This window comes from Zonotrichia albicollis, chromosome 13 (genome assembly GCF_047830755.1).
Source record: "Zonotrichia albicollis isolate bZonAlb1 chromosome 13, bZonAlb1.hap1, whole genome shotgun sequence".
In the NCBI taxonomy this organism is placed as follows: domain Eukaryota; kingdom Metazoa; phylum Chordata; class Aves; order Passeriformes; family Passerellidae; genus Zonotrichia; species Zonotrichia albicollis.
In genome coordinates this window covers 11,909,278-11,934,415 of record NC_133831.1, presented here as the reverse complement: position 1 = coordinate 11,934,415, position 25,138 = coordinate 11,909,278, and the positions used below count along the sequence as shown (strand labels likewise).

The 25,138-nt window shown below is 44.9% G+C and overlaps 1 protein-coding gene across 2 annotated transcripts in view; it reads right to left on the bottom strand.

Moving 5' to 3' along the window:
• The window catches only part of CDH5 (cadherin 5), a 32,918-nt gene extending 25,107 nt beyond the window's left edge, over window positions 1–7,811 (bottom strand). The window contains exon 1 of one of the 2 annotated variants that reach the window (XM_005495378.4): window positions 7,504–7,811. In XM_005495378.4, coding sequence (XP_005495435.1) covers window positions 7,504–7,529 — 26 coding nt within the window. In that variant the 5' untranslated portion in view covers window positions 7,530–7,811. The remainder of the gene's footprint in view (window positions 1–7,503) is intronic. The other variant, XM_026798153.2, reaches the window with a different exon arrangement.
• Between the last annotated feature and the right edge of the window lie 17,327 nt (window positions 7,812–25,138).

The window sequence follows — 25,138 nt, the reverse complement described above, 5'->3', positions numbered from 1 at the left end:
TATCAAGTCATGAATAAACTGATTCTCTTGCAGACAGACCATTTTATCTGAAGGATAATGACAGCAAAAGCCAGAAACAGAATGCAAATCCCTTCTGAATTCAGGTCTGGGGCTGGAGGTAGAGGCAGGGACCATTCCAGGACAGAATGGAGAGGCCAACTAAAGCTCTGTGCCAGGGGGATTTGCTGATGGGGCTGAGCCCATCCCAGGAGCCCTTCCCATCAATGGCAGGATTTCCTATCCCTGGCAGGACAGCAGCAGCAGCCCTTGGTCCCCTCAGGCCAAGCACTGGAAGGAGGCTTTGTGCTCCCTGAGGGTTCACAGATTCACAGCAGATAGCATCACCAAAGGAAGGGGAACAGGAAGACTGGAGCTACCAGAGCCTGCCTTAGAAACGTGGACAAAGGAGTTTGGTGGAAGTGGAATTTCCCTTCCCACTGCCCTGCACAATGAGGCCATGGGCCCTGTGTGCTGCAGGAGCCCCCCTGCCCCTGCTGAGCTGTGCCAGGGGTCAGGGACAGCTGCAGGTGGGGCTGGAGGGAGGAGATGCAGGGGAAGGACCAAGGCAGAGGTGCCACTGCTGCTCTGTGGCTTTGTAACACAGGTGTGACACCAACAGGGGCCTCTCCTGCCCCAGGCTGTGCCAGGGCATGCTGGAGGAAGTGGACAGGGACAGAAGGGTCTTGGTGACAACTGGGACTATAAAAGTGGCCTCTCTGGGTATCAAAAATGAGGAATTGAAAACATTTTTGCCTTTCTGCCTACCTCTAACTATGATGGTGTTCTGTAAGTCCTTGCAGTTCAGGCAGCAGTGCTGGAGCAGAAGAACACTCTTTTTTCTCTCTACTGCTCTTTGGGAAGGTACCTGTGCCATTTCCCTAGTTTGTGCTGGCCTTTCTTTAAAATATCTGTCATTTTTTGCAATACCTTCTGGGCTTTAGTGGCTAATTCTTGATAAAGCTTTCAAATGCAGCTGCTAATCTGTTGTAAGAGTTTTGTTCTCACACAAAAATACTTGTCTGGAGAAAAGTCTTCCAGAGTCTGTTCACCTCTTGACCCCTGGTCTATTCTCAGAGCACCAACACTGGAGTGTAGGCAGTGCCATGGAGGGATAGGTTGCCCTTGTGCCCTTCTCCTGTCTTTGCCAGCCCTGGAAATTTCAGTTCTTGAGCTGCTCCAGATCCTGTGAATGTCCTAATTAGCACCTGGGAGGACTGGGCCCCAAATCCCCCTGCCTGCCCAAAAGATGTGCACAGCAGCACAGGCACAGCTCAGACCTATGGCACAAACAACTTCCCTCCCTTTCAGGAGATGACAGAACTCAACATATTCCGCAAAAGCTTGCATTCAAAACACAGCCAGTTCTATTCTTATTGACAGATCTGAAACTCTGATGCAGATGAGTGAAAATCAAATGAAAGGGGCTAATTTGTATTCCTGCACTCAAGAACTGCAAACAGGCTCTTCACTATTTATTATTGATTTTTCATATTCCAGGGCCAGGCTCACTGCAGGATTCAGGAGGGGCAGTGGTGAGGGGTGTGGTGAGGAATTCATTCTGTGCAGTCTCTGGGGCAGCTCAGGTGGAGCCCTGGGGATGGTTGGAGCCCCAGGAAAGGGCACAGGGAGCTGGGGCACAGCCAGAGACAGCCCAGGGCTCAGCAGGGAGAGCCAGGCCTGGGCACCCCTGAAATAGGAGGGGATAAAAGCCCTGGGGTTCCTTGGCTGGGTCCCTCCTGGGGTTCCTTGGCTGGATCCCTCCTGGGAGGCAGCAGCTGGGGCTGTTCTGTGCTCCTGCATGGGAATAAATGACTTTATGGAATGAGACTGCCATGGGAGAGCTGGGCTCGGGCTGGGCAGGAATCCTGGTCTGGCAGAGGGTGTGTGTTGGCTCCTGTTGGGTCCTGGAGCTGGGAGGGGGCCCCAGCAGGGACAGAATCCTGTCTGACAGAGGGACCTGTGGGGTCCTGGGGCTGGGAAGGGGCTCAAGCCCCAGCAGGGACAGCCTGGGGTGGGCGTGGGGCAGCCTGGGTCCCTCCTGCAGGGCTGCACAGGGCAGTGTCCTGCAGTGGTGTGTTGGAGAATTTTGCTCAGACATGGCTTGAAGGAAAAAAGGCCATGAAAATATACAGTTGATGGAGAAGTAAAAGGCAGCTGTAAGCAGCTAATTCTCAAGCCTGTTTCCCAGGCATGTTTCTGTAAACAGCAAGAGTTCTCAAGCCTGTCTTCAATAACAAGTAAATACCTTGTCCTTGGACAAGGTATGGGAAAGCAAAAGTGACACACAATGGAGGCCTTGAGAACCTTTCATATCAGGGTGAGAACACAAATCTTGGTTTCAATAACAAACCACAGGTATTGAAAACAAAAGGAGGGGTTGGTGTTTAATCTGTGACCTATGATGAGCTCGGATTTTGCAATATGTATGAGCTTAATTAACACTGTTATAAAATATGCCTGGTGAATCAATAAATCGGAGTTCGATGCTGATCAATTAGGATGGGTCGTCTCCCTTTGCTTTCCTTAAATGGTGACACCCAATCGTGATATGGCAATGCACCACGAAGAAGCGAAGAAACGGGTCAGGTCCTAAGCAGCGGGACAGCAGTAAACACGATAAAAGGGATTAAAAAGAAGCTGATACGCGTTGTGCCTTGGGTGATCGTACAGGCGAGCCTGACTGATATGTGCTACACGGACCTTGAAGAGGCTGCAACCAACGCTGGCAAATTAGGTATGGAAAGGCAAGCAGCATATTTACAAAAACGGCAGGTTAAGGGGATGGATTTGCAAAAGGATTTGCAAGGACTTTTGGCTGACAGCTATGCTAGAGGGGTTTTCCTTAACCCCCATACGGTTTATGAGTTAACAGAATGGCGTAAATTCGGTGATTTATTATGGGAGGCTGCTTTAGAGAGTGATAAAACTGCCAAGAAGCTAAGCAAGCCATGGCGGGTGATGTACAATGCACTGCTTCAGCATGTCTCTGAGTGCAAGATGGCATCCGCGGCTCGGGGCGCTTGCGGGACCATGACGCTCCGAACTTGGCATGGGCGCTGAGCCATGGAGAGCAGCCGTGGTGAGCGATTGCCTGAAATGCTGCGCTGTAGCGGCGGGAGCCAAGTCGCCGCGGGGGGAGCCACGGGTGCAGCGCAGGCAGTGAGTCAGCCCGCCGGTGAGTTTTGCGAAACAAAGAGCCCAGCGCGGGGGGGTTTGCCCGCTCCAACACGCGCCGCGGGACCGGAGCGCTTTGCTTCTCCCTCCGCCCCGCAGCCGGCAAAAGCTTCGGTTTTAGACCTAAAAGCCGTAATAAATGAAGACGTTTCTCACCTAAGTTAAAAGGACCTCTTGTTCTTCCTAACAGAGACTTTAAACATCAGAAGCCCAAAATAACTCAGTCGGTAGAACATCAGACTCCAAAATTGTATTTTGAAAAATTTAAAAATGTTAAAGATGTTGGAGTGATTGTATGAGTGAGATGTTATGAGTGTGCTTTTTGGTATAAAAATGCTATAGCAAACACGTGAAAAAAGTTGTTTTACTTAGTATTTTAGAATCAGGCCTGTAAGTAAGTTATAGTAAATGCTATATTTTATTTTTATAGTAAGTTTTATTTGTTGTTAAGTAGTTTAAATTAAATTATCTATTAAGTGCCATTAAATGTTAAATACTATTGAGGTTAAGTTTTGTTAAGTTTTCTGTTAAGTTTAAGTGTTAGATTCTGTTAAGTTTAAATTATATTAGATTTAAGTTGTGTAGAATTTAAAGTCAGTTAAGTTCTGCTAAGTTAAGTTCTGTTGAGTTTAATTTCTATTAAATTTAAGTGATGTTAAGCTCTATTAAGTTTCAATATTTTAAGTGCTTTAAGTTTAAGTGCTGTTAGATAGATTTATGCTAGATGTTTATTTTATGATTTGCATTTGTTGGGACTACCTTATAGAGATACTAAGCGTGCTTATAATGCTTTTACTTATTTTGCTGTGTATTTTTGGTTGTATTCAGGATATGGTCAGTACAATGATAGAGAAACCTGGCATACTAACCTCCTTGTGCAAAAAAGAAAAAAAAAGCGGGAATTTGTTGGAGAATTTTGCTCAGACATGGCTTGAAGGAAAAAAGGCCATGAAAAAGGCCATGAAAATACAGCTGATGGAGAAGTAAAAGGCAGCTGTAAGCAGCTAATTCTCAAGCCTGTTTCCCAGGCATGTTTCTGTAAACAGCAAGAGTTCTCAAGCCTGTCTTCAATAACAAGTAAATACCTTGTCTTTGGATAAGGTATGGGAAAGCAAAAGTGACACACAATGGAGGCCTTGAGAACCTTTCATATCAGGGTGAGAACACAAATCTTGGTTTCAATAACAAACCACAGGTATTGAAAACAAAAGGAGGGGTTGGTGTTTAATCTGTGACCTATGATGAGCTCGGATTTTGCAATATGTATGAGCTTAATTAACACTGTTATAAAATATGCCTGGTGAATCAATAAATCAGAGTTCGATGCTGATCAATTAGGATGGGTCGTCTCCCTTCACTTTCCTTAGTGGTGTGCCTTCATTTCCAAACCATGCCTTCATTTCCAAACCTTGCCTTCATTTCCAAACCATGCCTTCATTTCCAAACCATGCCTTTGTTTCCAAACCATGCCTTCATTTCCAAACCATGCCTTAATTTCCAAACCTTGCCTTCATTTCCAAACCATGCCTTCGTTTCCAAACCATGCTTTCATTTTGCCCTGGTTTATCCCCAGCATTTCTTGGTGGGTTTGCAGGGACTCTGGAGCAGGATGCCCCAGCAGCACAGCTGGTGGCTTCTGGCCATGACAGGGACACCAGTGTTGGTTCTCTGTGTTTGCTGCACCTGCATGGCCCTTGGCAGAGCAGAGCCCTGAGGGAAGCCCACAAAACCCTTTTTATCATGGCTCAAAGGAGTGTCCAGCTCTGCTCGCCAGGCTCTGCCCTCCTGCAGCCCCCAGGGCCGTGTGGGAGCTGCTCTGCGAGGGTGAAGTGGGCACCTCTGTGCCAGCAAAGCTCAGTCTGCACCAACAACCCCTGTCTGCTGTGCCCAGGGGAGGAGGGGAAACCACTCACACAGGGCTGAGCTCTGAGGGGTTTCAGTTTGTAAACTCACAAGGATAACAAGGGAAACCCATTTGTAAAATAAAGAAAAAGGACACCAAAATAATTTCATGCCCAAGAAATTTCTCACTAGTTTCTCTTTTGTTCTTCTTGGCATTAACATTGGAACCTCTGAATTAAACTTGTAGAATCTGAGCAAAACCTGGAATTATGATGAAAATGCAATGAAGATTCTTTACAGAAAGCTCAGGTGCCAGAAATAATCAGTTATCTTGGTTATTATATATGCCTGCTTTTTTAGAAAACAAAAATTATTTTCTGTCCTGATTTAAGCCTGTAGTTCTGTAGACACATACCCAGACAAGAAAAGAGAGTTTTATAATTTTTTTTTCTATTTTGAGTTTGAAATATTAATGTAATTAATTGATTTATGGAGAGACATGAAGTTCTTTGTTCCATGAGTGCTGTAAATCAGAGCAGTTTCTGAGCCATGCCCTGTGATTTTTACCTCTATCCTGTTTTCAGTGCAGTTTCCTCAGCAAGGCAGGATGTGAGCAGAGCTGGCAGCAGAGCTGTTAACCCTGCCCTGCCTGTGTGCCCCGCGTCTTGTGTGCTGCACCTTGCTCAGGGACTCAATTTTAGTGTTAACATTTGTTTTAAAAATGTGTAAAGAACACTCTTGTGGTCTTCTGTTAAAGAGCAGAGCTTTGGGAAATGCTTCCTGTTGCACTGCAGTGCAGCTGTAACAACCTGAAAAATAACCCAGGTTTGTGGCTTTGTGGGCAGAGCAGGAATGATTTTTTAATTGAGTTTATTCTTTGTTTTCAAATTAATTTGTTTTATTACTTGTAAATTCCCATTTTTCTCTCTAGCACACTGCACCATTCTAAGGCTCTCCTATGCTAAATGCATCCTGTGTCCTTTTCTCCTGTGGGTCACCCTTTATTTAAGGATAAAACACCTCCTGGAGATACCAGGGATAAATTTCAAGTCAGCATTTCTGTGATTTGTTTCTCGTATATGGGTTGTTGTTACCAGGCACCAATTAACCTTAGATGAGAAGCTTTTGTAAATCTTTGGAGCATCCTTGCTTTTGTCTAATATATTTTCCTGCATTAACATCTATAATACTGTGTGCTTTTACAAATGCTGATCTAATGATTTATATTCACAGGAGGCAGGGACACATTGATTAACTCTACCTTTGTTAATTGCAGAAAAAGCCAGCTTGGAATGTTTGTGGGAGCTAAGAATGGAAGAGAATTTCTCACAGAAATTCATCTTCTTCCATATCTTTTTTCCCTTGCATTTCTTTCCTTCTTTTATCTCTATTACAGTGTGACAGCAGCATGGTGAGGTGCTGTGCACACTGACAGTCCCACTGTTGCAGAATGGATTTCTTACAGAGAAATCACTATCACTTCATCTCTTATGCAGAAATGCTTTGTCTCTGCAAGCTGCACAGAGAGCTTGTTAGTACAGGGACCTGCTACACCTGCTCTAGGACAAGATGAAAGGCTTTCCAAACAACTTTTTGTGTCGAGCCACTGCTCATAAAATAACCCATCAGAAAAAAGACGAGTCTTTGTGAACCACTGAGATCAAGGAACCGCTGGAATAAGAATTGCTGGTCTTTTAGGACAAGGTGTGTAAAACCTGATACTCCAGAGTTAGGGTGTTAAAGTGCCTGGGACATTTGGGAATTAGGAGACCACATCACTGACCTGGGTTTGATAAACTCCCCTCTCAGTTTTGAACAGATATGCCGGAGCTGGCAGAGCACACCGTGGCTGTCACCTCTTGGCTCTGGGCACAGGAAAGCCACTCGCCTTACAGACAGACCCCAAATCCACCCCAATAAAACATTTGCATCAAATCCCAGCCCAGTGCACCTCTGCTCACTGCAAGCAGCCCTGGAGCTGCACCTGCCCACACCAGGAGGGAAATCCCTTCCTAAAGCCTTCACAGGTGCAATTGGCAGCACAATCTCCACCTTTTTTCCATTATGAATGAACATTGGCAACATGATCTAAATAGTACAAAACAATACCCAAACCCCTGTGAAATGTATATACATATATTTTAAATAATCTGGGAATATTATGGTATAGCTCAACAGTCAAAGCAGTTTGGAAGTGCTATAAGAATTTTTATGCCTGTAAACCACAAAGGTAGAGCCTTTCTGTTAATGAAACAACAAAGTCAGAGATTTTCCTCTTCCAGTGTCAATTGTTAACAGCTCTTAACTTGGCATGGGTGCCACCAGTGAAAGACCCAAAGGATTTGGTGGATATGTATAAAATTCATAGCCCATTTGCTGATAGTTCTTAACTTATTTAAGACATCAGAAAATAATCTGGGTGGAGGTAAAAACCCCTTTGAAATGAACTTAATGGCTGAAGGACAGAAAATAACATTTGTCTCTTACCCGAGTCCGAGGTGGCCGAGCTTCATTCTGGTACCAAATCAGGCAAACTGAACCCAACAGAATCCCAAAATGTGAAGCAGAATACAAAAAAATGAAAATCAAATAGAAAAATACACTTCTCTTTTAGTGAAGCAATACTGGGAGTGTTCAGCTCTCCAGTGTCCAAAGTTTTCCAGCTGGGAGTCAGCCTTTTCCCATCCTGCATCCCGGCATCCTGCAATTGTTCCAACTCTTAGTGACCCAGGGAGAAAAGGGAGTGGAGGAAACAAGATAAACTTAGCATTATTGCTCTATCTACTTATTTGTTGCTGACCCTATGAAGGAACTGAATAAAAGGAAACTGGCTCTCAGAGAAACACCAGTGTTGGTCTGTTATTTGCTGTTGTTTTAGAGAGAGTTTTAGAAAGTAGAAAATATCTGAGAGGAACTTTTGGTGGCTGACACTTGATCAGCAGAGACCGTGCTGCTTTGCACAAACAGGACTTTCAAAGCAGTTTGGAAGTGTCCTACCTATAAGAATTTTTACACCTGGAAACCAGAAGGGTAGAGCCCTCCTGTTAATGAGACTGGGCTTCTGCTGAGCTCTGCCCGTGCTGGGTGTGAAGATGAAATGTCACAGAGTTTTTCACAGGTAACCTGAGGAGCAAGGCAGTGTAGGTAGGCCTTTCAGAAGGAGAAAATGTTCATAGCATCTTGATTGTGCTGAGTTCTAAGTCTGGAGATCACTCAGGGCGCTCAGGGGAAGCTTGAGTGTTAAACTGAGCACAGGGTGTAGCTCTTGGCACTGTGCACTAAAATGACAGTGGATTTTTTTTTCACTAAATAATGCAGAAGAAAACTGAGAAGTGCAGGGTTTATGCAAAACACACTCTTTGGAACCACTTATAATAAATGTAGGCAAATGTTCAATGTATCTTCAGTATGACTTTAATAATTTTAATTATTGAATTAAAGTTTTAATATTATTCCACAGTTAAATACTCTGTTGCCCCTATTTGTCTTTACAGTCCAGCACAGGTGGTGGGATTGATTTCCTGCCTTGCCAGAAGGCTGAGGTTGGTCAGACTGTTTCACTTTTTCATGCTGTACAGCATGAAGATGAATGGCTCCTGAAGGAATTTGTTATATTAATTATTTTGAAAAAGAGACATTTTTCAAAGTCTTGCGTAAGGAGCTCAGAGAGTCCAGTTTCCTTGCAGGAAAATGAGCTGTTAAATAAGCTGTGTCACTGCTGGGAGAGGAGCAGGGAGATGCTGATAAGGGTTTTCCAGCTCTCTGGGCAGGATGCAGCCCCCTGATAACATGGTGCCCACAGCAGACAGGGGCCCAGATAAAGGATAGACCCTTGCAAGTGGCTCCAGCTGCATTTCCAGCCCCTGGTGCCTCTGCTGTCCTGTGTGGGGCTGGGACTGAGGGTGACATCCAGGAAAGGAGGAGGGCAGGGAGTCTTCCCTCTGCTCAGAGGGAAAAGAGGAGACCCCAGGGCTCTCTGTGTGCTCTGTGTTCTCAGGTTGTCCAGGTTTGTTTCAATGCCTGCTAAATTACCTTCCTATTATCTGATTTGCTTCATCTCCCCCAAAGAGTTCAAGGTAAGAAGTGAGAAAGTTTCTAAAGGACTTTTCACATGCTCTGCTCCAGAGCTCGATAGAAAACTGGAAACCTTTTGTAAGTTTAAGAGGAAGATACTTCCACTGAATTTTGAGAGACCTGATTTACCATCTCAAACCTTCCCATGATGCTTTATGGATTTCATAGTGCTGAACTGGCTCTTTAGGTTTCCTTTCTGGCTATGAGGGAAGGTCCATTGAGATTTCATGGAAAGCAGAACCAATTCCAGCAGCAGCAGAACTGATGGTTCAGAGTGCCCTGTGCCCTCTGGCTGGTCCCACATATTTGCCCTGATCCCTCCCAGGCAGTGAAAGTCACCATGTGAAAGTTTTAAATGCTGGCAAACAGATTTCTTGTAGATCTCAGACTTTCAGACTTTATCATTGTGACCAAATCATAAGACTGGAAGAATTCCTTGGTGGCTCAAGCCTTTTGCAATCCAGAGGGTAATGCTTCAAAAATATTATTAATTCACACTGTTCTGCTAATGAGAAAAATCCTTTGCATGATCAGACAACATTGGCAGGCATAATTACCTTTTGGTTGTGTAATTTTGGGTATGAAATATTATTTAACAATCCAGCTGGTGGAATAGAAGGGAACAGGTGAAAAATGAATTAGCAGACGCTGTCTGTGTGTGCCTCATGGATGGAGATGGTGGCAGAGCAAAAGGAGTAGTAATTTTTTACTTGTCATTTCATGGTGTTTTCCTGCCATTCCCATCTCCAAATGACATCAGGCCCTTTTCTGTTCAGCTCTGCAGTATGAGTTTTCTTCCATGTTATATCCAGCTGCCCTCACTGGATCATTTGCTTCTTTCCAGTGCTTTTCCCACAGATGTTCATTAGCTGCTGCTCTGGGGCTCTGTGGCACCTGGGTCAGACATGTCTGGTTTAGATCAGCATCTCTTTCTGTGAGACTGAGTTCAGCCTGTGTTATTGAAATGCAGGCTGAGCAATTTGCCAGACTAGTAAAGTTTAAAATAGTCGTCCCTCTCTTGAATGATGGGGTAGAACTCAACTTTGCTTTACAGGTGCTTGTGCATAGTTTGAATTTGACATTCCTGGGAATCTGAAGTAATAACTGTCATCTTGCTGCTGCTGAGAGGAATAATGTGTTATAATGGGCAGAATCACAGCCCTCACTCAGCACATTAAATCTGCTCAGTCTGGCTGTGCTCACTGTGCACAGACACCCGGGGGGTTGGTGTAAGTTTCTGGGTTGGTAAGCGCACAGAATGAATGTGAGATTAAAGCACCTCTCTTCAGAATTAGATTCTATCTGTGGCTGAGGAGATTGATCAGGAGCTCCAGTTTCTCTGCCTGCTGTGCTCCCAGCAGGGCAGGCTGACTCCTGGGTGCAGCTGGCTTCAGGTTTGTGCAGTGTTTGTTCACTGTCTCATCTGAGCAGCGCTCTGGGAAGTTCTCCTCAAAGAATTCATGGAAAACATAGCAGTAGGAACAAGTTCATTGTTTTCCTAACCAGCAAAGTGGATAAAGCAGCCCTGTACTTTTCACTAAGTGAGAGTTTTCCTTCTCTTTACAAGTAATTTGAGTTATGGTGAAATTCCACATTATAAATAAGCCCTTCCTGATAAGCACAATCATTAAAACCAGAGACAGCTATTGAAACAGCTGCAACTAATAATCTTTTAATTCTCATCCTTCTATCTGACTCTCACTAGGGAAGGGCTTACCCTGGCCAGTACAGCCCAAGAATGCTTTTGTAACAGTTTATAAAAGTTAGATTTAGGAGTCTGTCCTGCTAATCCCAGCCTGTCACAGGCACTGTGCAAGAGAAGGTGTGCCAAGGTGGGGAATGCAGGCACAGCAGTGAATCCAACTGCGCCAGGATTTTTCTGACCATTTAGAGTAGGGGAGAGCACAGGCTTTCCTTCAGTTATAAAAACAAACCCCAAATGCTAATTTCCAGCAGTTCAGCTAATCAGTACAAAATCCCTCCCATCTGAAATGAGAAATTGTGTCTGATAGCCGTCTGCAGCCTCTCTGGAAGGACCATTACCTGAAGGTTAAAAAATAACAATTCCTGCTCTGTGTGGAAGGCATAATCTCTGCAGCACGTTGTGTTGTTATTTCTGGGCCTTTAATCAGGGCAGTGCAATGTGCTCTTAGTCATTTCCACTTGGTCACTGGTTTCCTTTCTGCCACAGCCTGAGGTGTGCATCCTGGAGCCACTCTGACTCAGCTTCCTCTTGTCAGGGTTTTCAAACAAAGCAATGGAGCTCTGATTTGTTTTTAATTTAAGATGTATTTAAAAAAAACCCCCAAAAACTGCTGAGGAATTTTGGTTAGAGCTGGTGGAATTGGGTGTTTGCTTGGGAGGTGTGACAGCATCTCTGAGCTGTTTTCCAGAGCCCTGTTCTGGCTGTACCACACTCATTTCACTGCAGCAGATCTCTCCTGGAAGGGTCAGTCCCCTGCTCCTTAATGAGACCTTTGCTTCATAAAGACTAATGACTACAGGGGTGTTTCTGAAAATGTTCAGCAGGGAATGGTCCCAAATGATATTGTTGCCTTGTTTGGAAAAGGCGGGAAAGAATAGATGGTACAGAATGCACCCATATTGTGCTATCACTCTGTAACAGTCTGAGCAGAAGCCATAAAATGGAACTGTGTCAGCCCTGAGCTGAAGGAAGTAGTCAGGGATCCCTTTGATGTGCTCACTGAAGGCACAATCCCAGGGGTTTGGAGCAACAAGGCTGCAGCCTCACACTGGATAGCACCAACCTTTACACAGGATTCCAGTGGGAAGAGCAGGTCAAGTGCAGAGGTGAGAAACTGATGAAAAGTTTTCTACAAATGTTTTTGATAAATAATCTTCATTTCAGTGATTTATTTTTCACCTGAAGAACATTCCTGTTTTAATTGGAATGCCCCTTAAAATAGAAACCCAAACCAAGGCAATCTGTTCCTAAATGAAAATTGTCACCTTCCATTCATGAACTCAGTTGTTTGGTTGTTGAAGCAGCCCAGCTTTCAGCTCTGACTGCTGGTGGAAATGGAAGGCTTATGTCTGGTTTAGAAGAGGTTCTCTCTGCTATGCAAGATCTGAAAGCAGAGGAACATCCACCCATCTTAATTTGGGTAAGTCTGCAGTGCAAACATTCTTATGTCTGTGGCATTAATTTAAATAACTCCAGAGGCAGAGTGTGCAGGGGATGGTGTGGAGCTCCTGGGGCAGCAGAACTGCTGAGGTTTCCCTCTGTGAGCCCCACCTGCACTCACGTCCTGGCTGTGAGGGATCAGACAGGACCAGGGCTTTGATGGCCTCTTCCCTTTGCTTCCTGCACTGTTTGCACAACTGTTTGTCCATCCTGGCCCTGGCTTTCCCATGGCATTCTGCCATTGATGGCTCAGCCTGCAAGCTCCTGGCTTCAGCACTGGGGTGAGCAGGGGCACAGGTCCCTGCACTCAGCAGTACTGGCTCTTTGATTGTCCTGCTGCTAAATGTCTGCTAGAGAGATCTAAAACAGAAAAAGATTTTTAACTGGCTGAAATAATGTTGATTTTTCTTTCAAAGAAGTCTGAGACCTAATTTTTATGCCTCTCACTGTTCTGTGAGAGCTTCAGGGGACATAAAAAGTCAGATTATTGCTTGAACTGCAACCTATATACTAAATAACAATTCCAGGCAGAGGAGAGCTGTCATCCCAAAAGCTGCAGCACACAAATAGCTCTGCTGTGCTGGGATTCATGTGGCTACTCAAGTGCAGAAGCAGTTTTATCTTGAGAGGAAGATTATACAGTAGTGGGGTGAGAAGAGCAGGGTACCACAAGAGGCAGGTCACACACTTTGTGGGTTTGCTTTAGGGCTGCTGCTCATCCCACTGTCCCTCCCCCTGTAAAGGGCCAGAGAAGGGATGTGGCTCACTGGGCTTTGTTCAGTGAGTGCCCATAAACAGTTCCTGAAGGGAAGTGGTGTTTACAGGATGTGACATGGCCCATAGCTCCAACGCTTTCCTTGATGCCCCTTCAAGCCTCAGGGTTTTCCTCTGTGAGCTGCCCGAGCCCAGGTGATCCCATCTCCATGTGTGCATCCCAAGGGAAGTCATGGCTCCGACCTTGGTGTGTCCTGCTCACAGCCAACCCTCCTCCCCTGGGGTGGCCACAGGGGCTGGAGCTCTCTGGCTGAGCTGGGGAACACAAAAACACAAAAAGCCGCAAAAACACACAAACACACAAAACCACACAAACCACAAAAACACAAACACAAAAATACAAACACACAAAAACATACAAAACCACTAACACGCAAAACACAAACACACAAAACCACACAAGAACACACCAATATACAAAACCACACAAACCCACACAAAATACCACAAAACCACACACAGACACAGAGTCACAGAACCAATCTTTGATGTTATTGAGTCCAACCTGTGACCCAACCCCACCCTGTCACCCACAGCATGGCACTCAGCGCCACATCCAATCTCTCCTTTGACACCTCCAGGGACAGTGACTCACCCACCTCCCTGGGCAGCCCCTTCCAATGCCCAATCACCCTTTCTGTGTAGAAATTCTTCCCAATGTCCAGCCTAAGCCTCTCCTGGTGCAGCTGAAGGCTGTGTCCTCTTGTCCTGTCACTGTTCCCTGGGAGCAGAGCCCAACCCACCCTGGCTGCCCCCTCCTGTCAGGGAGCTGCAGAGAGTGATGAGGGCTCCCCTGAGCCTCCTCTTCTCCAGGATAAACACCCCCAGCTCCCTCAGGGGTTCCTCACAGGGTTTGTGTTCCCAGCCCCTCTCCAGCCTTGTTGCCTCCTCTGGATGCTCTCGAGTGTCCCAAGGTCCTTCCCAGCCTGAGGGGCCAGACTGGACACAGCACTGCAGGTGTGGCCTCAGCAGGGCTGAGCACAGGGAAGGATGATCTCCCTGCTCCTGCTGGCCACACCATTCCTGATCCAGGCCAGGAGCCATTGGCCTTCTTGGCCACCAGGGCACTCTGCTGGCTCAAGTTCAGCCTTCACACACTCACACACTCACACTCACACTCACACTCACACTCAGTCTCTCCTGTGCCACAGCCATGGCCCTGCCTGCTGTGCCAGCCCAGCCAGTGTCCCCTGGCTGTGCCCAGCTCTCTCTGCCATGTGTTCTTGATGTTTCCTGGCTGGGGGTGGCAGGGACACCCCATGATCCGTGTGGGAGCCGTGCTGGGCTGGGCAGTGCCAGCTGTGGCTGCAGCTGCACACAGGCCCTGTGAGGCTCCACTGCCTCTCCACACAGGCCCCACTCCCAGGCTGCTGCCACCCATCCCAAGGGGTTCCAGACAGGTTTGTGCTGCTAAAAGGCCCATGGGGTGAGGGAAAGAGGTGATGATGTGCCTTCTCCAAAGCTGTTGGAGGTGATGTGCCCTCTCCAAAGCTGTTGCAGGAGCTGAGCCCTTGCCAAAAGCAGAGTGGAGAGAGCTGCTCTGGATGAATCCTTGCCGAGGGCTGCAGTGTGAGAGCCAAGGCACTAATGCCTTGTAAATTGGTTCAGTGACTTTTACTCATTTATTACCATCCCTTTATCACACCCCAGGCCCAGGCTGCCAGTCCTGCTCCTGCTGCCAAGGCCTGTGCAAGTGCAGATGGTTTAGGAGCCCCAGTGCCACCCCCTGTGCATTGTCCCTGTGCTGCAGTGGGCTCTGTGCCTCTTTAGCCACTGAGTGGATGTGTGAGAGCTCCTAATGGCCTGGAAACCAGTCAGGATGGATTTCTGCCCCCAGCCATCTGTGTGCAGGCTACAGCAGGCAGGCTTTGCCTTTATTTAAACTCTGCAGGCTCTGATGTCTCCTCTGCAGCGAGGCTGCTCTGATTTGTGCTGTTCTGAATTTAGCCGTTGCACTGCAATGTGGAATATAAAAGTTTCAGGCTTTCCCTAGAACTGATAAAATATCATTTGATTTTTAATGCTGTGTTTATAATTGCATCAATAGCTTCCTAGCTTTCAAGCACAGGAGCAGTGCAAATCAGATGGAAATCTGAGTGTTTGGGTGTTGTAACTTGGAATTTTGGCATGAGGATGTACCCTGCAAATAGTGAGGAAAAGCAGTCACAGACCTTGGAGGGTTCAGTCTATAAAACGCCAAATTTCAATGACTGATCTTTGCAGTGCATTGGAAAAATAATTTTTAATCTTCTGTTTACCTGTGAATTGCTCGGTTTGAGGTGTGAGGCTGCTCCCCCAGCACTTCTGAGCTGTGAGGATCTCAGTGCAGCTCTGCAAACTGAGGGAGTAATACAGGATGAAAAATGGGGAATGAATAATGAAAAATGCAAGCTTTAGGAACTAATGATTCATACTGAAATATATCTGCCCTGGACAGTTTTCTTTTGCTGATATTTCATCTTGACCGTACAAATGCTTATGCTGTGCCCATCCCTGTGCACTTTCACTGAGATTAAAAAGAATGAGAGCTGATTCCTTACATCCAAACAGAATCTCAAAGGAGAGAACATGTATATTTAAAAGCACAATGGAAAATTTAATGCAGTTAAATCCTTGCTTTGACTTCTCAGGATTTACATTAATTTCAGAAATTCAGAGAAAAGGAAAATTATTGATTTTGCTAGTTTGCAAGGATTGTGCATGAACAGCTCTGTTAGGATCTGTCTTTCTGACTGCCCCTGAAAAAGTATGTAGCAAAATTAACTTATTCTATAATGATGGATTTACAGGAAAAAAGAGGAAAGAGAAATGTTTGTGAATTACTTCAGGCAGACTTGCAGCCATTTTGACTTGTCCCCGGTTTAATGCAGTAGAAAATGATGCTGATTTTACTTTAATAATCTGTTTTGAAGAGACAGCATAATTTTAAAACACTTGCTTTTCAAAACCCCCCCACCTTTTACATATTATTTGCACACTGAGTGCAGTATTTTTTAATGAGCTTTGAGTACCTATGAAATAAAAGGGGTGGTAATTAATATTATTTATACAGCAGAATAACTCTGAGCCTCCTCTGAAGGGCTCCTGAGGTTAAACCAGAGCGACAGGACCTGAATTCAGGCGGATGGGGCAGCTCAGTCAGAACAGCTCTGACCCAGACCCTCCCCTCCAACCCAGGTTTTGTGGCTGTTCCTGTGCTCTGAACCTCAGAAATCCCTGTGAACATGAGGATGTGGATTTTGGTGTGAAATAGCCAGGTCCTGGTTCTCTTTTTCCTCAAAGCAGGCTAGGGTAGAATGGGCTATTTCAGCTGGAAGGATTGTCTGTGTTTGGCCTCTGCAAGGCTGGCTGAGAGCTCATTAGAAAAGCTTTCTTAAGACACATCCAGTGTTTCCTGCCCGTGTTCAGATGACAAAGGAAGGGGCTCTCTGGAAGGATTTTGTTGTTTCCTCTCGTGACCTTGGCCGGCAGCTGCAGGTGCACGGCAGCACAATGGGAAATGCCTTCTACGTGCTCCCCTCACATCCCAGAGGCTGTCCTGGGGGAGCTGGTATGGAAAGGAGACATTCCCACCATCCTGTGGGTGTATCACAGACAGGGCTGCACACAGCAAACGAGAGGGCTGAAATATCAGCATTAAACCCCAGCGCATTTCAAAATGGCAGAGGATGCTGTGAGGCAGCAGCCTGGAATGGGCCCCTGGCTGGGGGATGCTCTTTGGTGCCTCTTCCAGCTGGGTGTGGGGAGAAAATCCAGAGAGCGGGCCCAGAGTGTGTCAGTGCAGTGGGAGTGAGCCTGGCTGCTGGGGATTTCAGTCTGGAGGATGCCCAACAAGGGACAAACACACACATATGTTCTCCCCTATTTTAGCTTTTCTGCAGCTAAAATAAGAACACATCTGTGTGTGTTTGTTTCACAAGCACTCTCTGCCTGTCACAGCAAAGATTTTCTGTCCTGTCTTACCTGGAGGAAAAAGAAATTGCTATCATTACAAAAAGGGGATTTGTTTTCACAGTCCCATTGAGGCTAACATGATGGGTACCCAATGGCTGCATTTGTGGGCAGGCTGAGGTATTTAATACACTGCAGGAAAGCTTGTAACAAAGTCAAGTTTTTTATGATAAATCACTTTATTGGAGCAGACTTGATCTCTGATTATTACACACATGCAATTATAAACAGCTTTCACCAAAGCTGTCAACAACAGTTGTGCAAATCCTGCACTTATATTATATTATATTATATTATATTATATTATATTATATTATATTATATTATATCATATCATATCATATCATATCATATTATATTATATTATATTATATTATATTATATTATATTATATTATATTATATATAAAATATATAATAATATATAATATATAATATATAGTGTATAATGTATAATCTATAATATACATTTCGTAGTAATAGTAGTAGTAGTAGTAGTAGTAGTAGTGGTAGTAGTAGTAGTAGTTCTTCTTTAGTGGCAATTGGCCAGTGCAGGTGTCTCGAGTTATATGTGAAAGTTTTATTATTGTTATTATTATTATTAATACTATTACTACTACTACTACTACTAGGATTAGTATTATTTTGATTTAACAGCCTGGAAGTAGAGGAAAATGAAGAGCAACTGTAGCCACAGAGCTGGACTTTTCAGTAAGGGGTGAATGCATCACAAATCAGGCAAATGGGAAATTCCAGGTTTTGTCTCTTGGCTTTCCAGACAAGAGACCAGCTAGCACATGACAAATTGAGCCTGCTCTGTTGTGTGCCCTGTTAATACAGATGCACAAATAGAGTTTACATCATAAATTGACCGTTTGCGGAACAAAAAGAATTCAGAGGTGGAACAATTTTTGCTCATTGTGCTGCTGCTGGAGGGTCAGACACAGTCTTGTTTCTGTAAGGTTGTGTTTGTCAGCAGGAGCAGGGTGGCTGCATGCAGCTCTGTAGGTAAGGGGCAGCCAAGAGGTTCCTTGGCTGGTAGTGGTGGGACACGTTGGTTTGAAGGGAATTGCTGGAATTAAGCAGGTGGTGAAGGTTGGATGATTGCACATATTCCTGTCACAAAGCTGACAGTTTGTGTTTTCTGTTGCTGTTTGGGGATTCTCTTCTCACCCCCCCCCATTTTTCAGCCAGTACACTGCATTCCCTCCTTTTTTCCCCCTGTGGCACCTCCAGGTTGCTCTGTTCTGCAGAGCTGTGCCCTCAAACCCCTGCAGAGCAGGAGGGAGCAGCCCCTGCCATGGGCCAGGGAATGTGGGTGATTGAATCCAGCTCTCCTGCTTCCCTGGCTTTCCCCAGCCACAACAGATACGGCCTGCTCAGTGCCAAAAATATTTCCTGATGGGATGTACATGCCAAAAGCCTCCTGGCTGAAGGGTGATGTAGGGTTGGTCCTGGTGCTCTGTGTTTAAGGGCTAAATCACCTCTTTTCAGCTTCACCCCAGCTACAAAGGTGCAGTGCCTCAAACGATGGTGGGACCTGCTGGGACCATTGCTGAGGAAGTTTATTGTGATGGCCAGGAGGGAACAGGGCCTTGTTGTGCTGAACATTGTGCAAATAAAATCTTCAGGCCAGCTTTGGCCTACAAAGTGCTCATTTCTCCTGCTCAAGGCATTGGAGGCAATAGGGCAACATTTTGATCAATTTACCCTGCTGTAGCTTAATTAACTTTTAAAAGTGATTTTATGTAAATTCTCTGGCTGAGTGCTGCTGGAAGGGTTGTCCAGCACTGGGACTGAGGAACTGGAGTTTCAGCCTGGAGCAAAGGAGGCTCAGGGGCCCTTGTGGCTCTGCACAGCTCCTGCCAGGAGGGCACAGCCAGGGGGTCGGGCTGTGCTCAGGGAACAGGGACAGGAGCAGAGGGAACGGCCTCAGGCTGGGCCAGGGCAGGCTCAGGGTGGGCACAGCAGGAATTTCCCCATGGAAAGGGGGCTCAGGCCTTGGCAGGGGCTGCCCAGGGGGGTTTGCAGTGCCCATCCCTGCAAGTGTCCCAGGAAGGGCTGGAGGTGGCACTCAGGGCTCTGGGCTGGGGACAGGGTGGGCATCGGGCACAGCTGGCACTCCATGGGCTGGGAGGGATTATCCAATGTCAGTGATTCTGGGATTCTGAGCAGGCTGCTCAGGCCAGAGCTGGAGTCCCCATCCCTGGAGGAATTAACAGCCATGAGGATGTGGCTCATGGAGACATGGTGGCCTCGGGAGTGCTGCAATGGTTGGATATGATGGTCTCAGACCTTTTCCAACCTTAACAATTCTGTAATTCTGTGAAACAAATATGTCTGTGAATAGATCAAATGTTATTTCCTACTGATTTTCTTTCCTGGTTTTTGTGGGTCATATTTCTTCAAGGATGGCTTAGACTTTTCATTTTGGATCCTAATGTGTGACACAGAATTGTATAACAATACAACTTACTGTGTGCCCCATGGTGGGAAGAATCATCCCATTTCCTTGAATAGTATTGCTGGAATGAGTCAGGTAATCTGAATTCTGGCTTTATTCTTGGAGGTTGATTTGACTTGGAAGTGTATCTTTTGAAAGTAGTAAGAACTACAGTGGTGATTTTAAAGGCTTTTTATCACCACTTAAAATCAACGGCTGCTTTCATTTTCTGGAAAGCAGAAGCTGACTCCTGGTTTTAATTGGATTGGTAACATTTTGCTGTGTGCATTATGTAGTGTGAGCTGCTTTCTGTTGTATGAATGATGCAAACACACAAAGAACTCCATCAGCAGCCAAAGAGAGAAAACCACACTGGGGATGCTGCTGGGGTGTGTTCAGTGACCCTCCAGGGCCCCTCAGGGCTGTCATGTGTGTGCTTGGGCCAGGTGCTGCAGCCTCATCCTCCTCTGCTTGCAGGGATGTGCAGGGCCAAAGGATCTCTGAAACCCAGGACAGCAAAGTCAGGAACTGTGATGGTGTTCACAGGGGTTCTTGGATGAGGGAAGAGACGAGGATCTGACTCCATGTTTCAGAAGGCTTGATTTATTATTTTATGATATATATTACATTAAAACTATACTAAAAAAATATAGCAGAAAGGATTTCATCAGAAGGCTGGCTAAGAATAGAATAGGAAGGAATGATAACAAAGGCTTGTGGCTCAGTTCTCTGTCCGAGCCAGCTGACTGTGATTGGCCATTAATTAGAAACAACCACATGAGACCAATCACAGATGCACCTGTTGCATTCCGCAGCAGCAGATAATCAATGTTTACATTTTGTTCCTGAGGCCTCACAGCTTCTCAGGAAGAAAAATCCTAAGGAAAGGATTTTCCATAAAAGATGTCTGTGACATGGAACACCCCAAATGCAGCTGGGAGTGGGGTGCTCTGCTCCCTGCTGGCCTCTGTCCCTGTCCAGCCCACAGTGTCACTGGTTTGGCTCTGGTAGTGCTGTGTCCCAGCTAGGATTTCCCAAGGCATTTGTTGCACGTGCTCCCTTATTGGATTAATTATTAAATGTCTTGTCCCCTCTCCTTTGTCACAAGAGGAGATGGTTACTGAAGAGAAAATGACCAACTCATTTCTCAGCTCTCTGAAGACATTCAGTGAAACCCACCCATGGTGGTGAAGGGACACACACCACCTGGGTGCCACTAACGCTCTCAAGCACAGTTTGAATAGAATAATAGGTGGGAAAGGGAACTTTCTTCTATCTGAATGCAGTAGTTCTGGTATGTTTTGACCCATCTATGCTTCTGTTGAAAGGATTTCCGTTGTTGCAGAGCTTGGGACAGGAAGCACCTTGTGTTTGCACTTTGCTGAAAAAAGGTATAGACTGTGATAGAATGGCAAAATTGTACCTTTGTAGGGGGCTTTTCTTTTTTGGAATTGTTGAGGTTTTTTTCCATGCCTCAGAAAGTGGCTACGGGGGAAACAAAGCAGAATGCAAGGAAAGGGAGAAAGTTGTTTTTCTGTGTTAGTGTAGAATTTTAATACCAATGCATTTTAGAAACAGGAGATCTTGGAGGAGATCCAAGATACCCTTTGCTGTGTTTATCAGCTTCCTCCAACAGATAAGGGTCGTGTTCCCCCTTGCCCATATCTGAAGCCCCCTCCTGAGGAGCTGTTGTCTCAAGATAAGGTAATCACCCTGTGTGCTGATAGGACTTCAGTGGGCACTCCCTTCTGCCTGGTTAGTGTCTCCTCTGTGCCTGTGACATCTGTCTCTCCTCATTTCTGTATTTAATGACAGCTTAAAAAAATTATCAGCATTGGCCCACTAAAATCAGTGATGGTAGATTAAATAACAGATTATGTAGGTTAGTGATACATGAAAATCAACAGCAGCAGAAAGATTTCATCTCTAGGGCTTAATTCTTTCTATACCAGTAGTTCAACAAAGCTTCTAGGTCTGAATTCCAAACGTGTTCTTTGATTTTGTTGGGTATTAACAACCTGATTTCTAAAAAGTGGGTTTGTTTATGTGCACACAGTGCAGGAGTGATGAATCTCTACCCCCAGAGATGAAAACCCTGTGACCAGTCCCAAACTCACAGCTGGACTGGCAAGAGCCAAATCTTCGATGGCCGTGGCGATTCTAGTAAAAATGTATTCCTGTTCCATGCAAAGGCAGAGCCTGTTATTAATTTAATCTGATTTTAAGTGGAGATTTCCTCAGTTTTTACATTTAGTCCATCTTGGGAGTAGCTTTGTTATTTAATGTGCATTTTTTATATCCTAATTCTTTTTGGTTGTAGCATGAAAAGTAAGTGATGAGACTTATAAAGATGTGCACGACTCTGGTTGCAAAGAAAGCTGGTCTTGTTTTAGAAAGGATCTTCTTTGGCAGTAATTTGGGAGAGCCAAGAGGGTGAGTTCATACAGAGAATATATATATAGAGAAATGTCATTGTCTATTAAAAGTGATGTGAAAATTACTTGGAATAGTTTCTGTCTGTGATGTTGTGTTCATCATGTAGACAGCCCCAATCCAGGCTGGCTGTGGAGCAGTTTTCTTTTTTTTTTTTTTTTTGATGCCTTCCCTCAGCAAAGATGAGAGAAAATTTTGAAAATTTTGGGCCATATTCCAGATTAATATGAGTAAATCTTAATGCAGGATAACAACTGGAACGTCTGTTGAGATTCCAGAGATTTTGAGAGGGAGGTGCAATGAGCTGCTTGATACAAGTTTTGGGTTTGATAAGGGAGGTTTTTGTGCATTTCTCTGGACTCTTCCCCAGCACTGCCCCAGGCCTGCCTTCAGCACAGTTTTCCCTTTCACACATGCTGTTTTGTGCTGACCAGCTCTCATTCCAGTGCTTAAAAAATGTACCCCACCTAGTGTGATGAATGAATCAGCTTTAAAGGACAGGAGGAAAAACACGTTGAATCTATCACCAGGCAGAATCTCCTGGGAAGCAAGAGTTCAGGAAGGATGCAAGAATGTGACCTGAACGCCAAAGTAATCCCAAACACACTTTTTTAACCTTGAGAGGATAACATTTAAGGTTGTTTGGTGGATGGTTATCTGTGGCCAGAGGCTACTGAATTTTTAAGCAGAGCACAGTGGCCATGAGAGTTGTTACAGGGGGAGGTCAGCACTGAAGATTGAAGCCAGGGCTGCAGCTTCAGGCCTGAAATCCTCCACAGAGCACACAGCCTGAAGCAGATCTTGGTAAAGCTGTGTGTTTGCATAGGTAATGTTTAGATAGGACTTGAGTGGGCATATCCCTCCTGCCTGGTTAGTGTCTCTTCTGTGACTGTGACACAAACCCTCTCTAGAGGGATTCTGATCTGAATGATCAAATGGCCTGGGATGTTTTTAATAAACTCTGGAGCTTTTCCCTTGTTCTGGGAGGCTGGAGAGCAAAGCCCAGTGCCCAAGAAAAAAGGGGTTTCAGGCACATGAGCCATGTGGCATCAGCTAAACCTACACTGGTGGCCTTTCAATGAAGGAAGGGACAACAGGACAGGTGGCACTGGAGCTGTTCCCTTTCCATGGACAGGAGGCTCTTTGGGCAATTGGAGTTTTCCATGGTGAGCTAAGAGACCCTTGGGCTGACATCCCTATAATATTCATATGCTCAGTTACAATTCAGGCCTCACTCTGTGGGAAACACATTTGTACCTTTGCCCAAAACTAGGCTTGCTTAACGTGAAAAGAAAAAGGCATTGTTACAATACGAAATTCTGTGTAGTCAGAATGATATTTAAAAAGATTAAAATAGTCATCAGGAGGTATCCCGGTAAAATCTGGGAAATGGCATCATGTTTTACCCTTGCCAAAGCCACGTTCTGGTACTCTGAGTCATTCTGAGCAGCCTCATTACAAGTCCCATGTAGTTGTGACTGTTCAGGAAGCTCAAGAAAGTAATTTTCCATGTGAGAAATTACATGGCTTGGCCCCAGAATGCTCTTTGCTGGTGTTAACATAAAGCTCTGATGATCTGGATTGCTGACTGCTAAATGACTGTAGCTCTGTCATCTTTACTGATGGATTTACTATTAATGTGACAGTTAAATGACACATTAAATATTATAGCCATTATTTCTTATTTCATGATTTTTTTAAAATATAGTCTGGCTTATTAAGGGTAATTTTACTGCAGCCAGACTTGTGTAACACATGATGCCAATATAAATGGCTCTGCTGCAGGTGAAACAGGGCTCTTAGTGAGGTCAAGATGTATAAAGTTTAGCTAGCTGTCAGTTTTTATGGATCTGTTCTGAAATACTCATGCCCTCAGAAAGGCAGCCCTTCAAGAGAGAACACAATTTACGGCTTTTAAAAAACTGTTACCAGAATATGGCAATGCTACCTTTAATACTGGGGACCTGAGAATCGGAAAATGAAAATGTGGTGGGTTTGCAAAGGTATGAACAGAATTATATTCCTGTTAGGAATCAAATGGATATTACAGAAGATTTACCCCAGAAATAATAACGAACCCCACACAACAGCACTGGTAAAGGAATGCTTTTGCAGAGGACATAGGATAGTTGTTATCACAAATGTTATTTCAGTTCTAAGAAGGAATAAGTACAAAACCCATCATATTTTGAGTAGCTAGGTGGGACAACTCTAGGACATTAATTCTTGTCCTCTTTTAGCCATGCCACCGCAGTAACTCCTAAATACATGTAAATACACCAAGAGCTTAAATCTCACAACACAATAAGGAAGTAGATAAATAGTAACAGTCTTGAAATTTCCACTGGGACTGAGAACAGCTCAGTATTGACTGCAAAGGGGCTTGGGAAGGACCTGACTGAAAAACCAGAGAATGAGGTATTTTAATGTTCCTGAAAGAGCCTGGGTTTGTATGTTGTGTTGAAATTAAGGAAATCAAATAAATCCAGATCTCTGTGCCTAAAAGGAAAATTAAATTAAATTACAGAAATTAATTTGATGAAAATGTTTTTCTGAAGTGAATTCCATGACAAAAATTAAAAAAGCCATAGTAGCTTCTTTCTTTAAGAAACCAAGTATGCATTTTGTGCAATGGCTCTTTGCCTCAATCAGTTATTCCATTTTGAGGTCAGGCTGCTTTTACATTATCATCATCTCTAAAATATAATGTGAAATACAGACAGTCATAAATTGCCTCGTGTAGCACGAGAAATAAAAATGTAATGGATTCCCATTGGGTTATGAACGGCTGTGCTAGGAAGACCTTCATAATTTTGTGGCTTTACCACATATGAGTTATAGGCATGATCTCTCACCAGCAGGATGCATATAAATATCTGTAATGATTGTGCATTCATTTATGTGTTCTCCATTATGCTTGTAATGTGCCTGAGGGTAGAAATTACAGCCTGTAGCTGACAGCAGAGTTCAGCAGGAAAATATTCCTGATGTTTGTGCCCCAGTGACTGGTGCTGGAAGGAGGAGCCTTTCCCTGGCACCTTGCCCCCTCTTTGAGAGCTGCCCTGCCCTCCAGGGGGCTGTGGGCATGGGCAGAGACCCTGTACAGAGGGAGGTGCAGCTGTGAGCATCAGTGAGCAGGCAGCACTCACTGATCTGCTGACCCCACCTGTGCCAACAGCCTGAGGATGCTTAAAGAATGTGGGGACACTTCCCAGCACTTTGGCTTTCCATTTGGGTTTCTGTTGGGGAAGATGAAACAGGAAAGCCTTATAAATATGATTGTCTGGCAAAAGGTTTTGAGAA